General features: G+C 46.2%; 1 protein-coding gene across 6 annotated transcripts; it reads left to right on the top strand.

Moving 5' to 3' along the window:
• Positions 1–33: 33 nt before the first annotated feature.
• Cpsf4 (cleavage and polyadenylation specific factor 4) lies at positions 34–15575 on the top strand. Of its 6 annotated transcripts, XM_063234174.1 has the most exons (10): positions 34–224; positions 4468–4518; positions 5925–6077; positions 8191–8286; positions 8846–8939; positions 9376–9448; positions 10571–10635; positions 11011–11106; positions 14626–14798; positions 15431–15575. In XM_063234174.1, the coding sequence occupies exons 1-9, from the start codon at positions 122–124 to the stop codon at positions 14753–14755; spliced, it is 861 nt and encodes a 286-aa protein (XP_063090244.1). In that variant the 5' UTR covers positions 34–121; the 3' UTR covers positions 14756–14798; positions 15431–15575. The 6 variants fall into 6 exon arrangements, 5 of the variants coding, with proteins under 5 accessions (XP_063090244.1, XP_063090243.1, XP_003470065.1 ...); XR_216308.4 differs by lacking the exon at positions 10571–10635 and having other exon boundaries at positions 10936–11106; XM_063234173.1 differs by having other exon boundaries at positions 14626–15575.
• Positions 15576–16877: the final 1302 nt, after the last annotated feature.

Raw genomic sequence — 16877 nt, forward strand, 5'->3', positions numbered from 1 at the left:
GGCAGCGGCGGCGGCGGGCGCGGCGGAGGAGGACTGTGTGTGGCGGAGCGGGTGGCAGAAAGGGGAGTGAGGGCGGCGAGACACTTGAAGGGAGCCGTGCCGGGGGGCCGCCGCTGCCACCATGCAGGAAATTATTGCCAGCGTGGACCACATCAAGTTCGACTTGGAAATCGCCGTGGAGCAGCAGCTTGGGGCGCAGCCGCTGCCCTTCCCCGGCATGGACAGTGAGCGCGGGGCCCGGGCGGGCGGGTGAGACTGGGTCGGACCCGGTCCCCAAGACTTTTACCCCGATCCTGGGACCTCTTCTGTATTTCGCACTCGGGAACTCTTCCTCTTAGGCCTGGGACTTTTTCATTCGGACCAAGACCCATTCCCTGGTCCTGGGACCGGTTCTCCCCTCCTTTTGACCTGGAGTCCCCTTCCTTTGGTCTTTGATACCCTGTGGCTATTCCACACTTATCTTTAGGAGATCAGGACCTTATCCGTGGTTGACTGCTTCTAGCGTGAAGGCCGGTGATCCTGCACGGAAACCTCCCCTAGCACACTTCCCAAACTAGGGGAAAGTCCGACCTAGATTAGCCTCCTCACCCCCGGCTCCCTACTTGGAGGGCCTTCTTGCTTTCATCAAAGTTAGGCTGTTGGAGGACATCAACCGAGGGAAGGACCGCTTCTCCTTCACCGTACCAACCACAGTTCAAACTATTCTTTTCCTGGTACTCGCACTCCTGGGAGCTCATCCCTATTTCAGGGCCTGCCTAGAACTCGTTTTTCCTGAATTTCTTTGCCACATCTAAGCCCCAGTTGTGGACCTTTGGTCTGAGTTCCCTTAACTCTCCCTCTTCACATGGTAACTTCTGGCTTCTCACCCTTACCAACTCAGGGGGGATATCTTGCACTTTTAGAGAAACCAGCAGCTAAAACGTGGTGAGGCATGCCTGTAATCCCAGTATTCAGGAAACAGGCAGGAGGGTCACGAATTGGAGGTCCTCCTGAGCTGCATAACAAAACTCCTTAAAAAAAGAGAGGAACCAGCAGTTTCCTTCTTCACTTTTTTCTGGAAATCCTTGAAGCCTAGTGTAACTCAGCAGGCTGTTAGAGGTCACAGTTCAGTCTGTTGATGAGGAACCTGAAGCCAGGTGTGGAAGGGACTTATGACCACTCAATGCATGGTAGAGTCTGAGGACCTCTCCAGCATTCCATGCTGTCTCCCCTTACTACCAGAATGTGGTAGCTGATGCTTTTACTCTCTATCCCTGTCAGCCTCTCTTTCTGCCTTTACTTTTTAACACACACCAAAACTCTTTCCTCTATTATTGATACTTCTGTGCAAGACAGTGTTTATAGCAATACACATTCATCAAACCAACTAATTTTTTATACACAGATGCCTCTTGTAAGCAGCTGTTCAGATTCATACAGGCTCTCTCTTACCTGCCTCTCTGCTCCTTTGATTCCTTAGTGCTTCCACGTACACATCCACTTGAAACTTTTCTTCTTTTGGTGGCCCCTGACACAGAACAATCCGTGCCAGGTAACCTCTTCCCTCAGAACTTTCTCCCATCTGGCACCACAAGTCTACCTCTAGAGGTGGGTACAATGATAAGCCCCACACACTTGTTCATAGGGAGGATTATTTACATGTCTAGCCCCGGACTTCAGATTTGGTTGACATGTTCTGCCCAGAGTTTTGTGATGTGTCCAGTATGTTAAGTCCCAGCAAGGTCATGGCCCTCACTGGTCCCTGGCCTTCATTCCCATCACAGTTTGAGGAGAACTGTAAATTATGAACCTTTTCTTTCTTTTTTTATTTGTATATGTTTATAGTACATAATTACATTTATCTTGAGTTGGTACATGTATATAACATCTTAATTCTTTTTATGTTCCCATCCGCTGTCTCCATCTATTTATCCCCTCCCCATTTGCAAAAAGTTCGCACCTTTAAAGCACGCTTTTTTCCTACAGTTTTTAGTTTTTATTATTATCGTATATGTTTGTAGTATGTGTAATTACCATATTTCCCCAAAATAAGAGCAGTTCTTAATCATTTCGCTCCAAAAGACACAATAGGGCTTATTTTCAGGGGGTATGCAGCAATCTATGTTTATCCATGTACAAAATTTACATTTATTCATATATAAAAATCTACATTCAAATACAGTCATGTCCTCTTCTGAAACTTTTTTTTTTTTTTAACCAACGAAAGCCTCTCCTTCTGAAACATTATTATAACTCTCCAAGCCACAAATTCTGGCCCGGATTTCTTGTAATTCCAGTTCTGTAGAATCACTGTCCCTAATCTCTTGGGTCCATCAATAAAGCTTTCCTAAAATGAGTACTTCTGTCCATGTAGCCTGCTCATGGTCCATTAGCAGCACAGCTGTCAGTGATTTTTTATCCCATCAATTCTTCACCCAAGTAATGACCTCTTACAAGCTGGGCTTCACAAAGTTTCCATTAAATCAAGTGTTAATTGAAGACTTATGAGTCAGGGGTGGCTACAAAAATAATGATAATTATGGGCCATACAAAAGCGATGAAAAATTGCAGACACCAAAATTCAGAAAGTGTTTCTTTATTTCACACAAGTGCACTGAGTATGTCTGTTAACAACATGTGATGTATTAAATTATGAAGGTTCATATTAGACAGAATCATGTCTGTTATCATCTATGCGTGGTCATTTGTGCATTGTGTCTCTTCCAGTTGGTCATCCAGCAGTGTCTTGAATTCATTTATGTAGGCATTTACCTCTCATCCAAAGGCACCTACTTAATAAGTATTTGCAAATAATCATATTATCATTTTTAAGTATTAGTGTTGATATTTAATTATAAGTTAATACTATTTTATTGTGTTTTGCAACCAAAATACTAAATGTATCCATCTGGCTGATCTTTTTTGAGACAAGGTCTTGCTATGGAGTTCAGGCTGGCCTTAAACTCACTATATGGGCTTCTAAAGTGCTAGGATTACAGGTGTGCACCATCATACCTTGCCTGGCTGATGATTTTAACTGGGGCTTTGGGGAGGGTGCTTATATTACAAACATCTTGAAAAACTATGCTAGGGCTTATTTTCTAGTTAGATCTTTCAGGAAAATACAGTGCATTTGTTGTGGGGAGTTGGGACATGTATGTAGTACATCACGATTCTTTTTTTCTCCCTCCATCCTGTTCTCATTTGAAAAAGATCTTTCTCCCTATTTTCTAGTATCTTTTTATTTATTTTTTGTCTTTTTAGACAGTTTCACTGTGCAGTTCAGGCTGACCTTGAGCTTACTTTGTAGCCCAGGCTGACCTTGAATTTATAGAGAGCCTCCTGCCTCAGCCTCTCTAGTACTGGGATTACAGGCATGCACCACCACTAGCTAGTATCTTTTATTTTGCTCTTTATATAGTATTTTGGGTTTCTCATGTAAAAGAAACCATGTGATGTTTAACCTTATGTATGTGATTTATTTCACTTAAAATTTTGGTTTCAAGGTATATCTATTTTCCTACAAATGACTCAAATCTATGTTTTATGACAGAGTAATACTCCACTGTATGTTAACACCACATTTTTTATCCACTTATCTGTTGGCTTCCAAGATTTACCTATTATGAATTTGCTGCTACAAACATGGGTATGCATGTGTCACTTTAATATGACATCTTTAGCTCTTTAAGGAAGGCACGTAGAACGGGAATAGCTGGGTCCAGTGAAATTTCTAGTTTTATTTTTCTGAGGAATCTCCATACTGATTTCCATAGTGGTTGTATAGTTTACATTCCCACCAATGATACAGAAGGATTCCTTCCCCACCATAGCCTCAAGAATATTTGTTGTTATTTGATTTTTTGGTGATAATTAAGATATACTCTTATCACATCTACTTGAGAACCAGTCTCTAGACTGGATTGATAGCTTTAAGGAATGAAGCCCTAATCTCTAAAAAGAGCAAAAGACCAGAAATACTCTTTAAGATGTTTTTTTTCAGTATTAGACATTGAACCCAGTACTGTCACACTAAAGTACATCCTCAGCCCTATTTATTTATTTTATTCTATTTTAAAATAGGGTCCCATTAGCTGTGAAACCATTATTCCCTCTACCTCATGTCAAGGTGGCTGTGAACTGGGCCTCTTGGGAGGTCTGAGTTGAGGGTAATTAACTCATTTCTGTGATTTTGGGCTCTATCTGCCTTCCCCACCCACTCTCTTAACTTGACAGCGTTTCCCTTCCAGGAACTTCTCAGAAAGTACCAAGTAATGTTCTGTCTCAGTGTACATTTCTTATTTTTTAGGGAATGATTGAAATAAGCAGCTTTTGGCCTGGCTTAATTGGAATTTGCATCTCTGCCACTGTTTCCTGTACCCTGGGTCAAAGGCCAGAAGGATCCCCTCACTCTGTCTTCAGTGATTGCTAATAGCAGTAGCACCTAGCTTTAATTGATGCTGTCCCTTTTTTTTTTCCTTTCTACAGAGTCAGGGGCTGCTGTCTGTGAATTCTTTTTGAAAGCTGCCTGTGGCAAAGGTAAGAGTCCTGAGTTTTCAACATGCTTCCCAAAGTGCCCTTTGACCACCTAACCACTCCTGGCAGACAGGTAAGCTACCAATGTCTGGCCTGTGTTGCCTCCTGCAGGATAATATTGTGGTCAGTCTGTACCAGCTCACTGTTTTCTAGCTTCTCAGCAGATGACCTGCAGTAACCTTTGTGTGGGGTCCTATTTACACTTACTAGGACCCCACAGAGGCTGTACAAGTCAGACTGTATCTGTCCACTTTAAATATTGCTAGTGGGACCTTCCATGCCATGTACAAGTCTGGTTCCCCCTACAGGGAAATTTATTCAGGAAATCTTAATCAGAATCTTGAATGGGGAATGTAGAACTAGACCAAAGAGATAGTTTACATGGATGATATGAGTGGATTTATAATAGTCCTTTGCTACTAACACAGTAGACCTTCCAGGTAGATCAATCAGCTATCCTCACACTGCCTGCTCAGGGGGTCATGCCCCCACTGCTCCTGTTCTCATTCTCAACAAACATATTTGCTCAGTTATTCTGCCTTCTGGCCAACCACCATTTGCTAACACAACCATTCCTTAACATAGATTACTGCAACTATCCACTAGTATGGTAGCTACCAGCCCCATGTGCCTAATTCCAATTGAAATTTAATAATGTGAAAAATGCACTTCTCTGTCACATGCAATGATTCAAGAACTCAAAAGCCACACGTGGCTGCTGCTGCATTAGACAGCAGGAGTATAGATCATTGTCTTCCACCATTGCAGAAAGTTCTGGTCAGAGCTGGTATAGATCTTTGCTAGGTATAGCCTTATTCTACTGAGCCCTTCCCAGTGGTCCTGACAGGCCTCCAGTTACAAGTCCAGTATTCCCAGAGGATGGCTGTGGTCCATCTGGGTGGGACAGGTCTGCGACTGCAAGACACCCCTCCCCTTGGTCCATTGCATTTCTTTAACTCTGAAATTGATCTTTTTGGGATCTCAAGGCTGTGCAGGTACAAGAAACAGAGCCTGCCTGGAATCCAGGCTTCTCCTGATGATCTTCTTTATCCTTTGAAGTTTTCCAACCCTTACCCTTTCTCTTACTACCCCTACAATTTTTCCATGTCTGTGTACCAGTAGAAATGTTCATAAGGAATAAATGAACCCACCTCCATCTCACTTCAGTCTTGTTATTCTTCCACCTTATAATATCTATGAAATTATGATTCAGTATTAGTTTGATTTTTCCAAACTAAAACAGAGATACCAAAGTTTAAAATGTTTGCCATTATACTTCCTAAAACCAGGCTATCTTCTGCCTTCACTGCCTTCCAGGGTATGTTGCTTTCAAGAATGTATGGAGCAGAGGTGCTTCTGCTCCCCAAGCCCACATTTCTCCTCACATCCTGGCCTCTCTTCCTTGGCAGGAGGCATGTGTCCATTCCGCCACATCAGCGGTGAGAAGACAGTTGTGTGCAAACACTGGCTGCGGGGGCTGTGCAAGAAAGGGGACCAGTGTGAGTTCTTACACGAGTATGACATGACCAAGATGCCCGAATGCTACTTCTACTCAAAGTTTGGTAAGGCACACAGAATCCTGGGTTCTCTACCAGGTTCTCAAACCAAGACCCGGTGTGTCTGCTGAGGCCCTGCTGCCTCTCTCTGCCTTCTCCTATCTTGCCAGCTTCTGATGAAAAACTTAGACAGTTCCTGCAAGCCTGAGTTCGCTCTTCAGTGAGGAGCTATCATAGCGATTCTCTGATAGTCCCTCCCAGTCTTTGCAATACTGTAGGGTTTGGAGCACTTTGGGACAGTGAGAATAGGAGGAATCTTGGTGAGCAAGCAGACAGTACAGTGGGCTGGAGACCTAGATTCTGTTTAAGGCAGCCCTACTCCTGGAATCCATATCTCCTTGTAGCATAGTCCTTGATTACCACCACCTTGACCTAAACTGATTTCTTCTGTCTGGAAGCAGGATCCTGGGCAGTAGTTTGACCATCCTAACAGCCCTCAGAATAGTGGGTGTGGGAGGGTTGTCTTCTGGTGGCAGTGAGCCCTGCTTTTTATCTCAAGCAAAGATTGCTTTGAGCTGTGCTTAGAGAATGTGTGGCCTGCATGGAAAAGCAGGGGACAGGGTAAAGGCAGTGGTGCTGACACAGAGCTTTGTGGCCAAGATCTCCATTCTGGTCCTATTCTTGGAGATGTCCCAGAAGAAGATCGAAGATCTTGGTCAGCTCAGGGGCTGACTCTGGCCCCAGAACTGCCAGCCCCAGGCTCTGTGCAGGAGCCAGGCAGGAGGTCAGAAGCCTGTTGGAAGCTTTTTCAAAATGCTTTTGATGGAGGAGACAGTAATTATTTCAGCATCCCAGCAAGGCTTGACTGCTGGGTTCTTAATGATAGTTGTGACTTTACTGAAGCATCATAAGCTGAGAAGTCAAAGCAGATAGCAAGACCCAGGATTCCCAGCTCTCACCCTCTTGAGATCATCCTGCCAGCCAATCTGTAGCCCCTTTTCACTTCTGCCTATAGTAATACCTGAATGGAGCAGGGTCTCTTTATTTAGGCCTAGAGCTGTCCCTTAGGGTTCCCTCCTTCCTGCTGACAGTCCTGGGCTCAACTTCCCCACCCTCCGAAGTCACTTATGTCCCGTCTGCCTTTTTGTGCAGAGCCTGCCTTCATGAATATGCAACACCTGCAGCTCCTGTCAAGCGCCACAGCTGAGTGTTGAGGGTCTCCTTCTAGAGGGATGGCGGTGAAGAGGGCAGACTTGTCCTTACGCTAGTGACCTAGTAACGGGGCAGCTGATAAAGCCAGTGGCAAAAAGAAGGAAAGTGCCATGAAGGAAGTAAAGTGATGAGACCCATGCTGGATTCCCTGTCAGACAGAGTGACCTAGGAGGGGCTCTTGAGAGGAGGCCAAGCGGGGGGCTAAGAAGGGCCTGGTCTTGGCTGAAGATTCATCTTGGACAGTGGTGGGGTCAGTGTGGGTGCAGTAGTGGCTGCTGAGCCTGTGGAGAGGGCACTTGTGTTTCCTCTGGTTAATGAACAGGGTATGTTAACATAGACTGTACAGGGCCAGCCTGGAGGTGGCAGATAGTTTGGTGGTTTTTTTTGTACCTGGGATCAAACTCCCGACCTCACGTGTGCCAGGCCGGTATTTATGCTGCTGAGCTAATCCCCAGCCCTGTGGCAGATAGTTATACTGGGAGCTGTGTCCGAAAGCTGACAGACACCTGGGCTGCTTGCTTCTGAAACGTCCTGGTCCGCATGTGTTGTTTCATCACTAAAGCTTACCCCATAATACCCCATGGACCCTGGCTTAAGCTCCCAGTGGTTATCCTAAAAGAGTTCTCAAACCGTCCCGTCCCAGCAAACAGTCAACGAGAGGGGGAAAGTCATGCCTTGGTCTCAAGGGCACATTTACTTATCTGGGCTCCCACATGCCCATGATGCCCCCTCTGCCTTGGTAAGGGTGAAACAATGGATTCTGATGAGAGTTTGCCCTGGCCAAGGCTTTGCTGGTGTTACTATCCTTTTCAGAGGCACAGGTATATGTGAGGCCTACATAGCCCTACTAACATCCTGCCCTGGGCTCAGGACTTGCATGGCCAAGACTGGACACCAGAACCTCTTGGCCCCTTTTTGGCTTGGAAAAGCTCTATTCTGGGAGACCACATGTCTGGGTTTCCTGCAGGAGAATGCAGCAATAAGGAGTGCCCCTTCCTGCACATTGACCCAGAGTCCAAGATCAAGGATTGTCCTTGGTACGACCGCGGCTTCTGCAAGCATGGTAGGTACAGGATGGGATGGCACCCCCTGTCCACATGACCATCAAGCCTGTCAGCTGGTCCTCCTGGGACATCGCTCTGCCTGTCCCAGCAAAACCAGAGCTTTCTATATCCCTCCCAAGCAGGCCTTGTGGAGGATGTGTTCATGTCTCTTTTTTTTTTTTTTCCCTTTCCCTCTGGTACTGGGGATTGAACTCAGGGCTCACACAAGTCAAATGTTCACCACCAAGGTATATCCCCAGCCGTTTTTTGAAACAGAACCTCAAAAAATTGCCCAAGCTGGCTTCATATTCTCAATCCACCTTCCTTGGCCTCCCTAGTAGCTGGGATTACAGGTGTGTACCAACTGGCCTGGCTCACTGGCATTCTGGGTAAGGAGACCAATGTGGAGAGGCTGAGTCCCTCCGATTCTCTCTGTTTGAGGCAAAACCAGCCTATGAAGCCGTCCTGTGGCAATCAGCACTCCAGTCAGTGTAGGTGTGGCTCTGGCTAGGAGTGAGGACACTAAAGTATTCTCCTGCAGAGGGGCCATCTGAGTGACCCGAACACTGGCTCTGGCAGGTCCTCTGTGTAGGCACCGGCATACGCGGCGAGTCATCTGTGTGAATTACCTCGTGGGATTCTGCCCGGAGGGCCCCTCATGTAAATTCATGCAGTGAGTACCCTGCCTACAGTTCCTGTCTGAAGTCCTGCTGCTGCTGTGTCCTTCCTGGGAGCGGGGCTTTGTCACGGGGTGGTATTGGTACCAAGGCCTAGGGTGAGGGAAGAACCGCTACTGATGGCTGCTGCTACTTAGCCCAAAGACAGCTGTCCTAGATCAGCATTTAATCTTTATGGGTCATGTACCATCTGGTAATCTGAAAGCTTGTTTCAGAAACACACAGGACACCTGTGCCTTCTTTTCTTGGAGCAGCACTTACCCAAGGTCTCCCAGAGGCATTGCTGAGTTCTTGTGCTACCCTGTGTCCACATGGTTTGGGTCACTTTCACTTGTACAAGGGCTTATAGTGGTTTTTTAAGTACCACCTGGCCTATCTTCTCTCATGCCCTTTCTTCCCTTGTTCACTTTGTCTCTGGCTGCTGGTGACCAGCCCCCGATTTGAACTGCCCATGGGAACCACCGAGCAACCCCCACTGCCGCAGCAGACACAGCCTCCAACAAAGGTACCGTATATTCTGGCCCCTCCTTGGCCATGCTGCCCCACGGAGAGAACTCAGTGTGCAGTCTGCTGTAGACCCAGTGGTGGAATCTTGTGAGAGGAGGATAAGGGCTCGGAGGCAGGAGAGAAGGAACAGGAAGTGACCTCAAGTTCCAGCAGAAAACTCAGGGAGAGGAGGTGTGTGCACGTACTATTAGAGATGGAGGACATCTGCCAAACCTGAATTCCCACTGGGCCGCTTTCCTTTTTCCCTCAAGCACAGAACTTCAGCACAGTGAGTAAGACCTAGAGCAGGATGACAGGCAGGGTTCAGAGGGTGTGACTGAGTGATGGGAGGTACCACTGTGGCTCAGCAGTGTCTGCCCCACAACTGGGCTGGTGTCTGCTGCTTTTTCTGCTGGGTCAGATGCTGTCTCTTACAAACAGGGAGACTGGGACTCCTAGAAGGAGCAGAACTTAGGCCAAGTGTCTTCATGCTAGGGCCACTGCTACTCCTATGGCAAGACCAGGGCTAAAGGACTAGCTGGTTCTAATTTTCTAGATGGCCCCACGATGCAGCTGGTCCATCTCTTCGGGCACTGGAAGAGAGAGATATGTACCATAGACAAGTGTGGATTTTCTGCTATCTCCCAAACTAAAGACTCCCTGGGTCTGGGGACGTGAGTGGAGTTGGGCCCAGAGCAAGGCTGGCCTAGGGTTAGATAGGGCCTGAACAGGTCCGTTGACCTTGAAGCCTCACCTCTTACCTGGCTGGGCTCTTGAGTCAATTGCCAAAGCCTCTCTTAGCCTTCTTCATTGCTGTAGGCCAAGAGGGTATGAGGCTGTGCTTACCCTCTGCAGACCCCACCCTGGTGGAGATGCCAAACCAACCAAATTCTTCTTGGGGGAAGCCAGAATTCCCAGGCATGGTACAGCTGACAGCCTGGGGGTTTGTTCCTAGCTCAGTCCTATAGGGCAAGAGCCAAGAACTCACACCTGAGAAGTGGCCTTGCTGTGGATTCCCTCCCCACAAGCCCCCACCCCCTCTTTCTTATGTGACTCCCTGGAGGAGGGCTCTCAGCCCGTAGACCACAGGTCAGCGTGCCAGGCTCCAACTGTTTTTCTGTGACTGTTGCCCGCCGTGTAGGCTGCTAAACATCTGGCTGAACCAAGCGTTCATCCTGACCTGAAGCTAGAACCTCAGAACCAAAAGTAAGGCCTGATCATGCCCTTGCCCCACTGCCCCAGAGACCTCCTCTTGTCTCTTTGGTGTTTTGATTTCTACTTTTATTTTTCGTTTTTGTGTGTTTGCATGGTGTTTTTCGGGCAGCGGCTCCTGCCACCATCACCAGAAGTTTCTCTTCTGCCCACTCTCCTGAGCTGGGTCATCGTGGAAGTCCTCTTCCTGCTGGTCATGCGGGAACAATCCCGCCCTCTTTTTTTCCTGACCCCATTGGTAGTCTGCGTGCACGTGTTTTCCACAGTAAAACCGTGTTGTGTAACTCTTTCCAGCAAAGTAACAATCCGCCATTACAAAGGTCGTCCTCCTTGATCCAGTTAACGAGTCAGAACTCTTCTCCCAATCAGCAGAGAGCCCCACAGGTCATCGGGGTTATGCAGAGTCAAAACAGCAGTGCAGGCAACCGAGGACCCCGGCCGCTGGAGCAGGTCACTTGTTACAAGGTAAGTCCTGGGACCTAGGGACAGGGTGGGGGTGGCCATTCCCTCATTCCCTGTATGTGTGGTTAATTTTGAAAAATTACCTGGGCATGGTAGTGCACATCTGTAATCCCAGCACTCTGGGAGGCTGAGGCAGGAGACTCACCAGTTGGCACAAAGCCTGGACAACTTAAGACCTTATCTCAAAATAAAAAAGGGCTGGGTATTTAGTTCAGTGTGAAGATTTTCGTTTCAATCCCCAAAACAAAACAAAAAAAAAAAAAAGGAAAAACATTTTGTTTTGCTGATGTAAGAGAAATGGTGGGCCACTATGGTGTACTAGAGACCATTAACATCATACTTCTTGCAAAACACCAAGGCAAAGTGAAAGACAGGAAAAACATGCTACTGAATGAATGACTCTGTTTGCAAGAAAAGAAAAGTTGGGTATGGTGTTGTATACTTGTAATCCCAGGTATTTAAGAGGCTGAGGCAGGGAAATCCCTAAGTTCAAACCTAGCCTGGACAATATAGCAAGACCCTGTCTCAAAAAATAAAGTAAACCAGGCGTGGTGGCACATGCTTGTAATCCCAGCACCTGGGATGCTGAGGTGGGAGGATTGCCATGAGTTTGAGGCCAGCCCAGACTATACAGCAAAACTCTTATCTCAACTAATAAATAAACAAAAATTTTTAAAAAAACCAGGGTATACAAAGGCTATGGGTTCAGTCCCCAATACCATCAAAACAAAACACCAGAACAATGTGAAGGAAATCAAAAGTTAGGAACAAAATAAATGTATCTGGTAAAAAGTGATTCTGGACATCTCTGGCTGCCCTGGAGGCATTCTCATTTCCTACATGGGTGCCTCAAAGCTCTGAGCCAACACTTCAAGGAATTCAATCAAGAACACACATACACCCCAAAATAAATGGAACTCTCAGGGAAAGGGGGGACTGTCTAGAAAAGTGTCTTTTTTCATCTCTGTCTTGGTAGAAAGCAAGAAAAAAAATCCCTTTATAATCTCATTACTGGCAGGCCTTTACGTAAGTTTAGGCCTGTGTTCACATCTTTGTTGAGAGCTGAAAAGGAGGCAGGAGCAACTTCACCAGCAGTGTTCAGAATTCCACAGCTAGAATTCCAAAGAATGATCTCATAATTAAAATCTCAAAACACAAACAAAACAAAGCAAAACTGGGTGTGGTTGTACATACCTATAATCCCAGCACTTGGGAAGCTGTTAGGAGGATTACTGAGTTTGAGTCCAGCCTGGGCTACATAGTGAATTCAAGGACAGCCTAAACTATATTGTGAGACCTTGTCTCAAAAAAAAAAAATCACCAATAAATAAAAACTGACTAACATGCAAGGAAACACACCATCTGAGTGAGCCAAAATAGCCAGCAATAGAACTACAATCACAAAGACTATGAGTCTACAAATTTGACAAAATAGAAGATTGGTACATGATTTTTTGCGGGGGGGGGGAGGGGGGTACTGAGGATCAAGCTCACAACTGCTCGCTTGCAAGGTAGGCACTTATGCCAGTGAGCTAAATCCTCAGCCCTGGTACATGATTTTTGTAAAACTTTTAAATAGCATAAAAGTGTTTAGGATACAATGAGAACACTGTCCTTCACTGTTGTCCTTCCTAAAAAGAGCCACTGTATTCAGCATGTTTACACACTTGATTACAGTTCTACTGTTACTTACAAACCCCACCAGCGGAACCCTCATACCACATCTGGGGGTCTCCTATTCTAAACTTATTCACATAACCCTAGATACATTATTTTAGTATCAATGGAGCTCCACATACTAGCCTTTTAAAAAACTTGTAGTGTCTTGGTTCTTTCCATGACAATATATGGAAATCTAATCTTTTTCTGTGATTAAACCTGCCATATGGTTTGCTCCAAATAATAGTGCTGAGTCTGAATCTAACACTTGGACCCCTTGTTGGCTCTGCTAAGATGTCACTGACATACATGTCTACAAGAGGAAGTTCTGAGTCAAAGGACACACTTAATTTAAAAAAAAAAAAAAAAAGAGGGTTATCCCTGGTCCTGTCCTAACAGCCAGCATTCCTTAGCTCCTGCTCTGCCCCAGAGGAGTTTGCTCATAGTGGGAAGGACCTAGGCACGTACCTAAAGACACTCAGAGGGAAAGTACACATGAAAAGACATCACTGGGGAGATTTTGGAGTCTGAGCCATAAACAGCAAGAAGAGTTTGGGATGGTGACAGATGGAGAAAGTGAGGCAGATGGGAGAGTGTCCCTTGCAGAACAGATTCCCTTGTTGCTTCTTAAGAACAAAAAAATGTTCCGTATCCTATGGCAGGTTAGCTATCCCCTTGGCCCAGCTCAGAAATACCAGGGCCTCTGTGAAGTAAGGTCTAAGCCCTGAGATTTTAGAAGTAATCATCCTGGGGGACTAGACATTCTCTTACCACAGGTGTGTCATGCTGTTACTATTAAAGACACCTAGATTTCCTGAGATGAGCTATGAAGACAGATGTGTTAAGTACTACAAGTAAGGGCTGGGGATTTAGCTCAGCAGCATAAACACCTGCCTTGCAAGCAGGCAGTCGTGAGTTCGATCCTTGGTACTGATAAAAATGAAAAAGACAAAAAAAAAAAAAAAAATAGTACTACAAGTAGGGCCCTGTGGTTCCTCTCTTGGTCATCACATTGTGTCTATCTGAGCCACTCAACCATAGGAAAGTCACAGGTCAAACAGAATGGGACTGGGGTGAGGGAAACAGAACAGGATGCCAAATAAGGATAGTAGACAGTGCCTAAAAAGCAGGGGCTTAGGGTGCAGAGGCCCAGGGGGTACCGACTGGTGAAGAGGAGATGCTGCCCTCAGCTGCTTTGCAACTCTTTGTTCCCTGCTTGAGGCTGTTGTTCACATCCTTCCCTATAATTTCCTGCTGTGTTTTGAGGGGTCACAAGAATGGCGATGCTATGGAAGGACTGGGATAAAGATAACCAGGACAAGTCACTACCAGCTTCACTTATCCAAGTCTAACCATTTCCTGTCTGTGATCAAAACATGTCCCTAGGGATAGCTTAGATATGCAAGAACCAGCAGGGAAGTTTGGGCGCCTGTGTTCACAGTAGTGGCTCCCCAAGTTGGGAAAGGAGTCTGGTTGCTTCTGTTGCACTGTTTGCTCCCATCTCCTCAGGGGGCCCCGATCTTGGCTCAGAGGTAAGTGACTGGCCTGCCACACAAGGGGCTTGGTCTTCATCCAACCACCCACTTGTGAGAGTTCCCTTCCAGAATGCTGGGGTCCAGTGCAAGTGAGGAATGGGTTGATTGGAGCTCCCTGCTGAGCTGTCAGGTCATTTTCTGGTGACCTCACTCCTTTCTGCCGAATTTCTTCACCACCTGGATCTCCTTCTGCTGGAGTCTGAGAGGAAATGTACATTGCAGAGAATATGAAGTCTTCTCTGATCTTTTGTTTGATGTGAGTAACTGAAAATTGCACTTGAAAACAGTGTTATATTTTTGTCTCTCCTTTCCCTCCTGCTGTTCCTAGTGTGGTGAAAAAGGACACTACGCCAACAGATGCACCAAAGGGCACTTGGCCTTTCTCAGTGGACAGTGACAGCAGCTGGAGCCAGCTCAGAGCAGCCCGAGGGGCCCTGTTATTGCGAGTGTGCACTTAACTGCTGAAAGTAGTGTTGGTTCAACTCCAACCAGAGCCAGCAGGTACACTCGCTGGGGTTCACTGTTCTGAGGGGCCACATCTGTTAGTTTCCTATTATTTTGCTGTAATTTTTTTTTTTTTAAACAAAGGGACCTATGCTTCAGTCGGGTATCCCAAGTTGACATCATGTTTGCCTGAGCATCAGTGCCTCTTTTCTGAGACTTCCTGCATACCCACCCTCAGAGAGGGAGTAGCTGGGGAGGGGCTTATGCTCTGAGAAGCGGTATGTGGAAGATGGCCTTTTCCCTCAGGCCTCATACAATACCAGTTTTGGTGAGCCCCAGGACTGGTGGATCATTCAGAGCTATGGCCAGGTCATGCCTGCTTCCTCCATGTCCTGCTGAATCCTGAAGCTGTGCCTATCAAAATGATTTGAACCAAGGGAGCCTTTCCTGCAAACCTGGTACACTCACTGCCTCAGCCTGGCCCTAGGCCCAGGCAGCAGCAGCTGAGAGGGATGTAGACCCTCTAGTTTTAGGTTCTCTTTTTCTCCTGGGCATATTTTCTTGTGGTGTACCTGCTTGACAGTATTTAAGGTGTACCTTCAGCCAGAGCTACAGACTATCCTTTAAATAGCTGCCCCAGTCCATCTGCGCCTACCTCCTGCTGATCAAGCATCTGTACTGTCACTCAGACACCTGTGGCATACAGAGGAGATCGCCCTGTTCTTGAGCCTAGAAAATGTGAAACCATCAACTGCAACCTGCTGGACAAATGGGCCTATCCAGTTTCAATTATAAGAACAATTTTTATGGAGTTGATTAAAGCTTGTTTTTTAAGCTGTGTCTCATTCCTTAAAAAGATTCCATGAGGAAGGAGGATCTGCCAGACTACATTTGCTGCCACGTATGAAGCTGTGATGTTAACGACTTACCAGTCCAATTGTGTTTAGTTTTTGATATAAGGGTCTTGCTATGTAGCCCAGGCTGGGTTGCCTTAGCCTCCTAAATGTTTGCATTACAGCTGTGTGCCACCATGCCTGGCAGTCCAATTACTTAAATACAGGATGACCAAAAATTGCATATTTTCCATAAATTAAGCAGGATATATAAATATGAAAATTTGATCAAATTTTTCAAGATGAGAATCTATTGGTTGGGCTGGAGATACAGCTCTGGCACAGCACATGCCTGGCAAGTATGAGGTTCTGAGTTTCATTCTTGTACCAAAAAAAAAAAAGACTGGTTGCAATGACACCCGCCTGAATGACACTTGAGTCAGCACATAAACAAATGCATTCCCTGAGTAATGGATGATGCTCAGGGTACATTGACAGGTGGTTAAACTCATCCCTTTCAACACATGTTGGTGGTCTGCTTCTCAGCCTCTGGCTAAGATCAAGAGTGGCAGTGATGCTGTTGAGACAGGCCTTTGTACTGGCAGCTGGAGCTCTTGCTTCATGTCAAATGTTAGGGTAATACCTATCCAAATTTAGCTCTTCTAGGTGAACTTGATTACAGCACTGTCCCACTGTCTTCCCTCTTCCTTGGGTTCGATATGATTTATGTACTCACTGTCCACCCCTCAGCAAGGAGCTGGTGTTGGCATTCACGATACCTGATAACCTGAACACCTCTGATGGGTCAGCAAAAAGGAGTGAAGAGCATGATGAGCTTGTATCAGCCTTGTGCCTCTCCCTCACCATTACTACACTGAGCTCCCTGTTAGTTAAGCTCCTATGGTGTCTCTAGATAGTCCTTGGTGACTTGCAGCTGATGCCACAAGCTCATGTAGCAAAATGAATAAGATACTGGGTCATAAAAAAGAATCCCTTACCTAGAACTGTAGATAGTCAGGGGTGAGGTGTGGTACTCTAGAACTTGGCATCTGTTGTATAGAGTCAGCTATCAAACGGCTGTGGTCCCTTCAAGTGGCCATAAAGCTTACAGCAGGAGACTGGGCCCTGGACAATGACAAACTCCAGAAGACTGCCATCTCACATGCTGGAATGTGATTCCAAGGGGTCAAGTGGTGTGCAGAGTCTACCAAGGCTTCAGGAGCCAACCCATGGGCTGTCTGACAATATTTTGTACCTCTTGATGCAGATGGGGCCAGGATGGGCTATGAAACACAAGCAGTAC

The sequence above is a fragment of the Cavia porcellus genome, unplaced genomic scaffold (assembly GCF_034190915.1).
Source record: "Cavia porcellus strain 051 isolate PalLab524CR breed Dunkin Hartley unplaced genomic scaffold, mCavPor4.1 scaffold_23, whole genome shotgun sequence".
In the NCBI taxonomy this organism is placed as follows: Eukaryota; Metazoa; Chordata; class Mammalia; order Rodentia; family Caviidae; genus Cavia; species Cavia porcellus.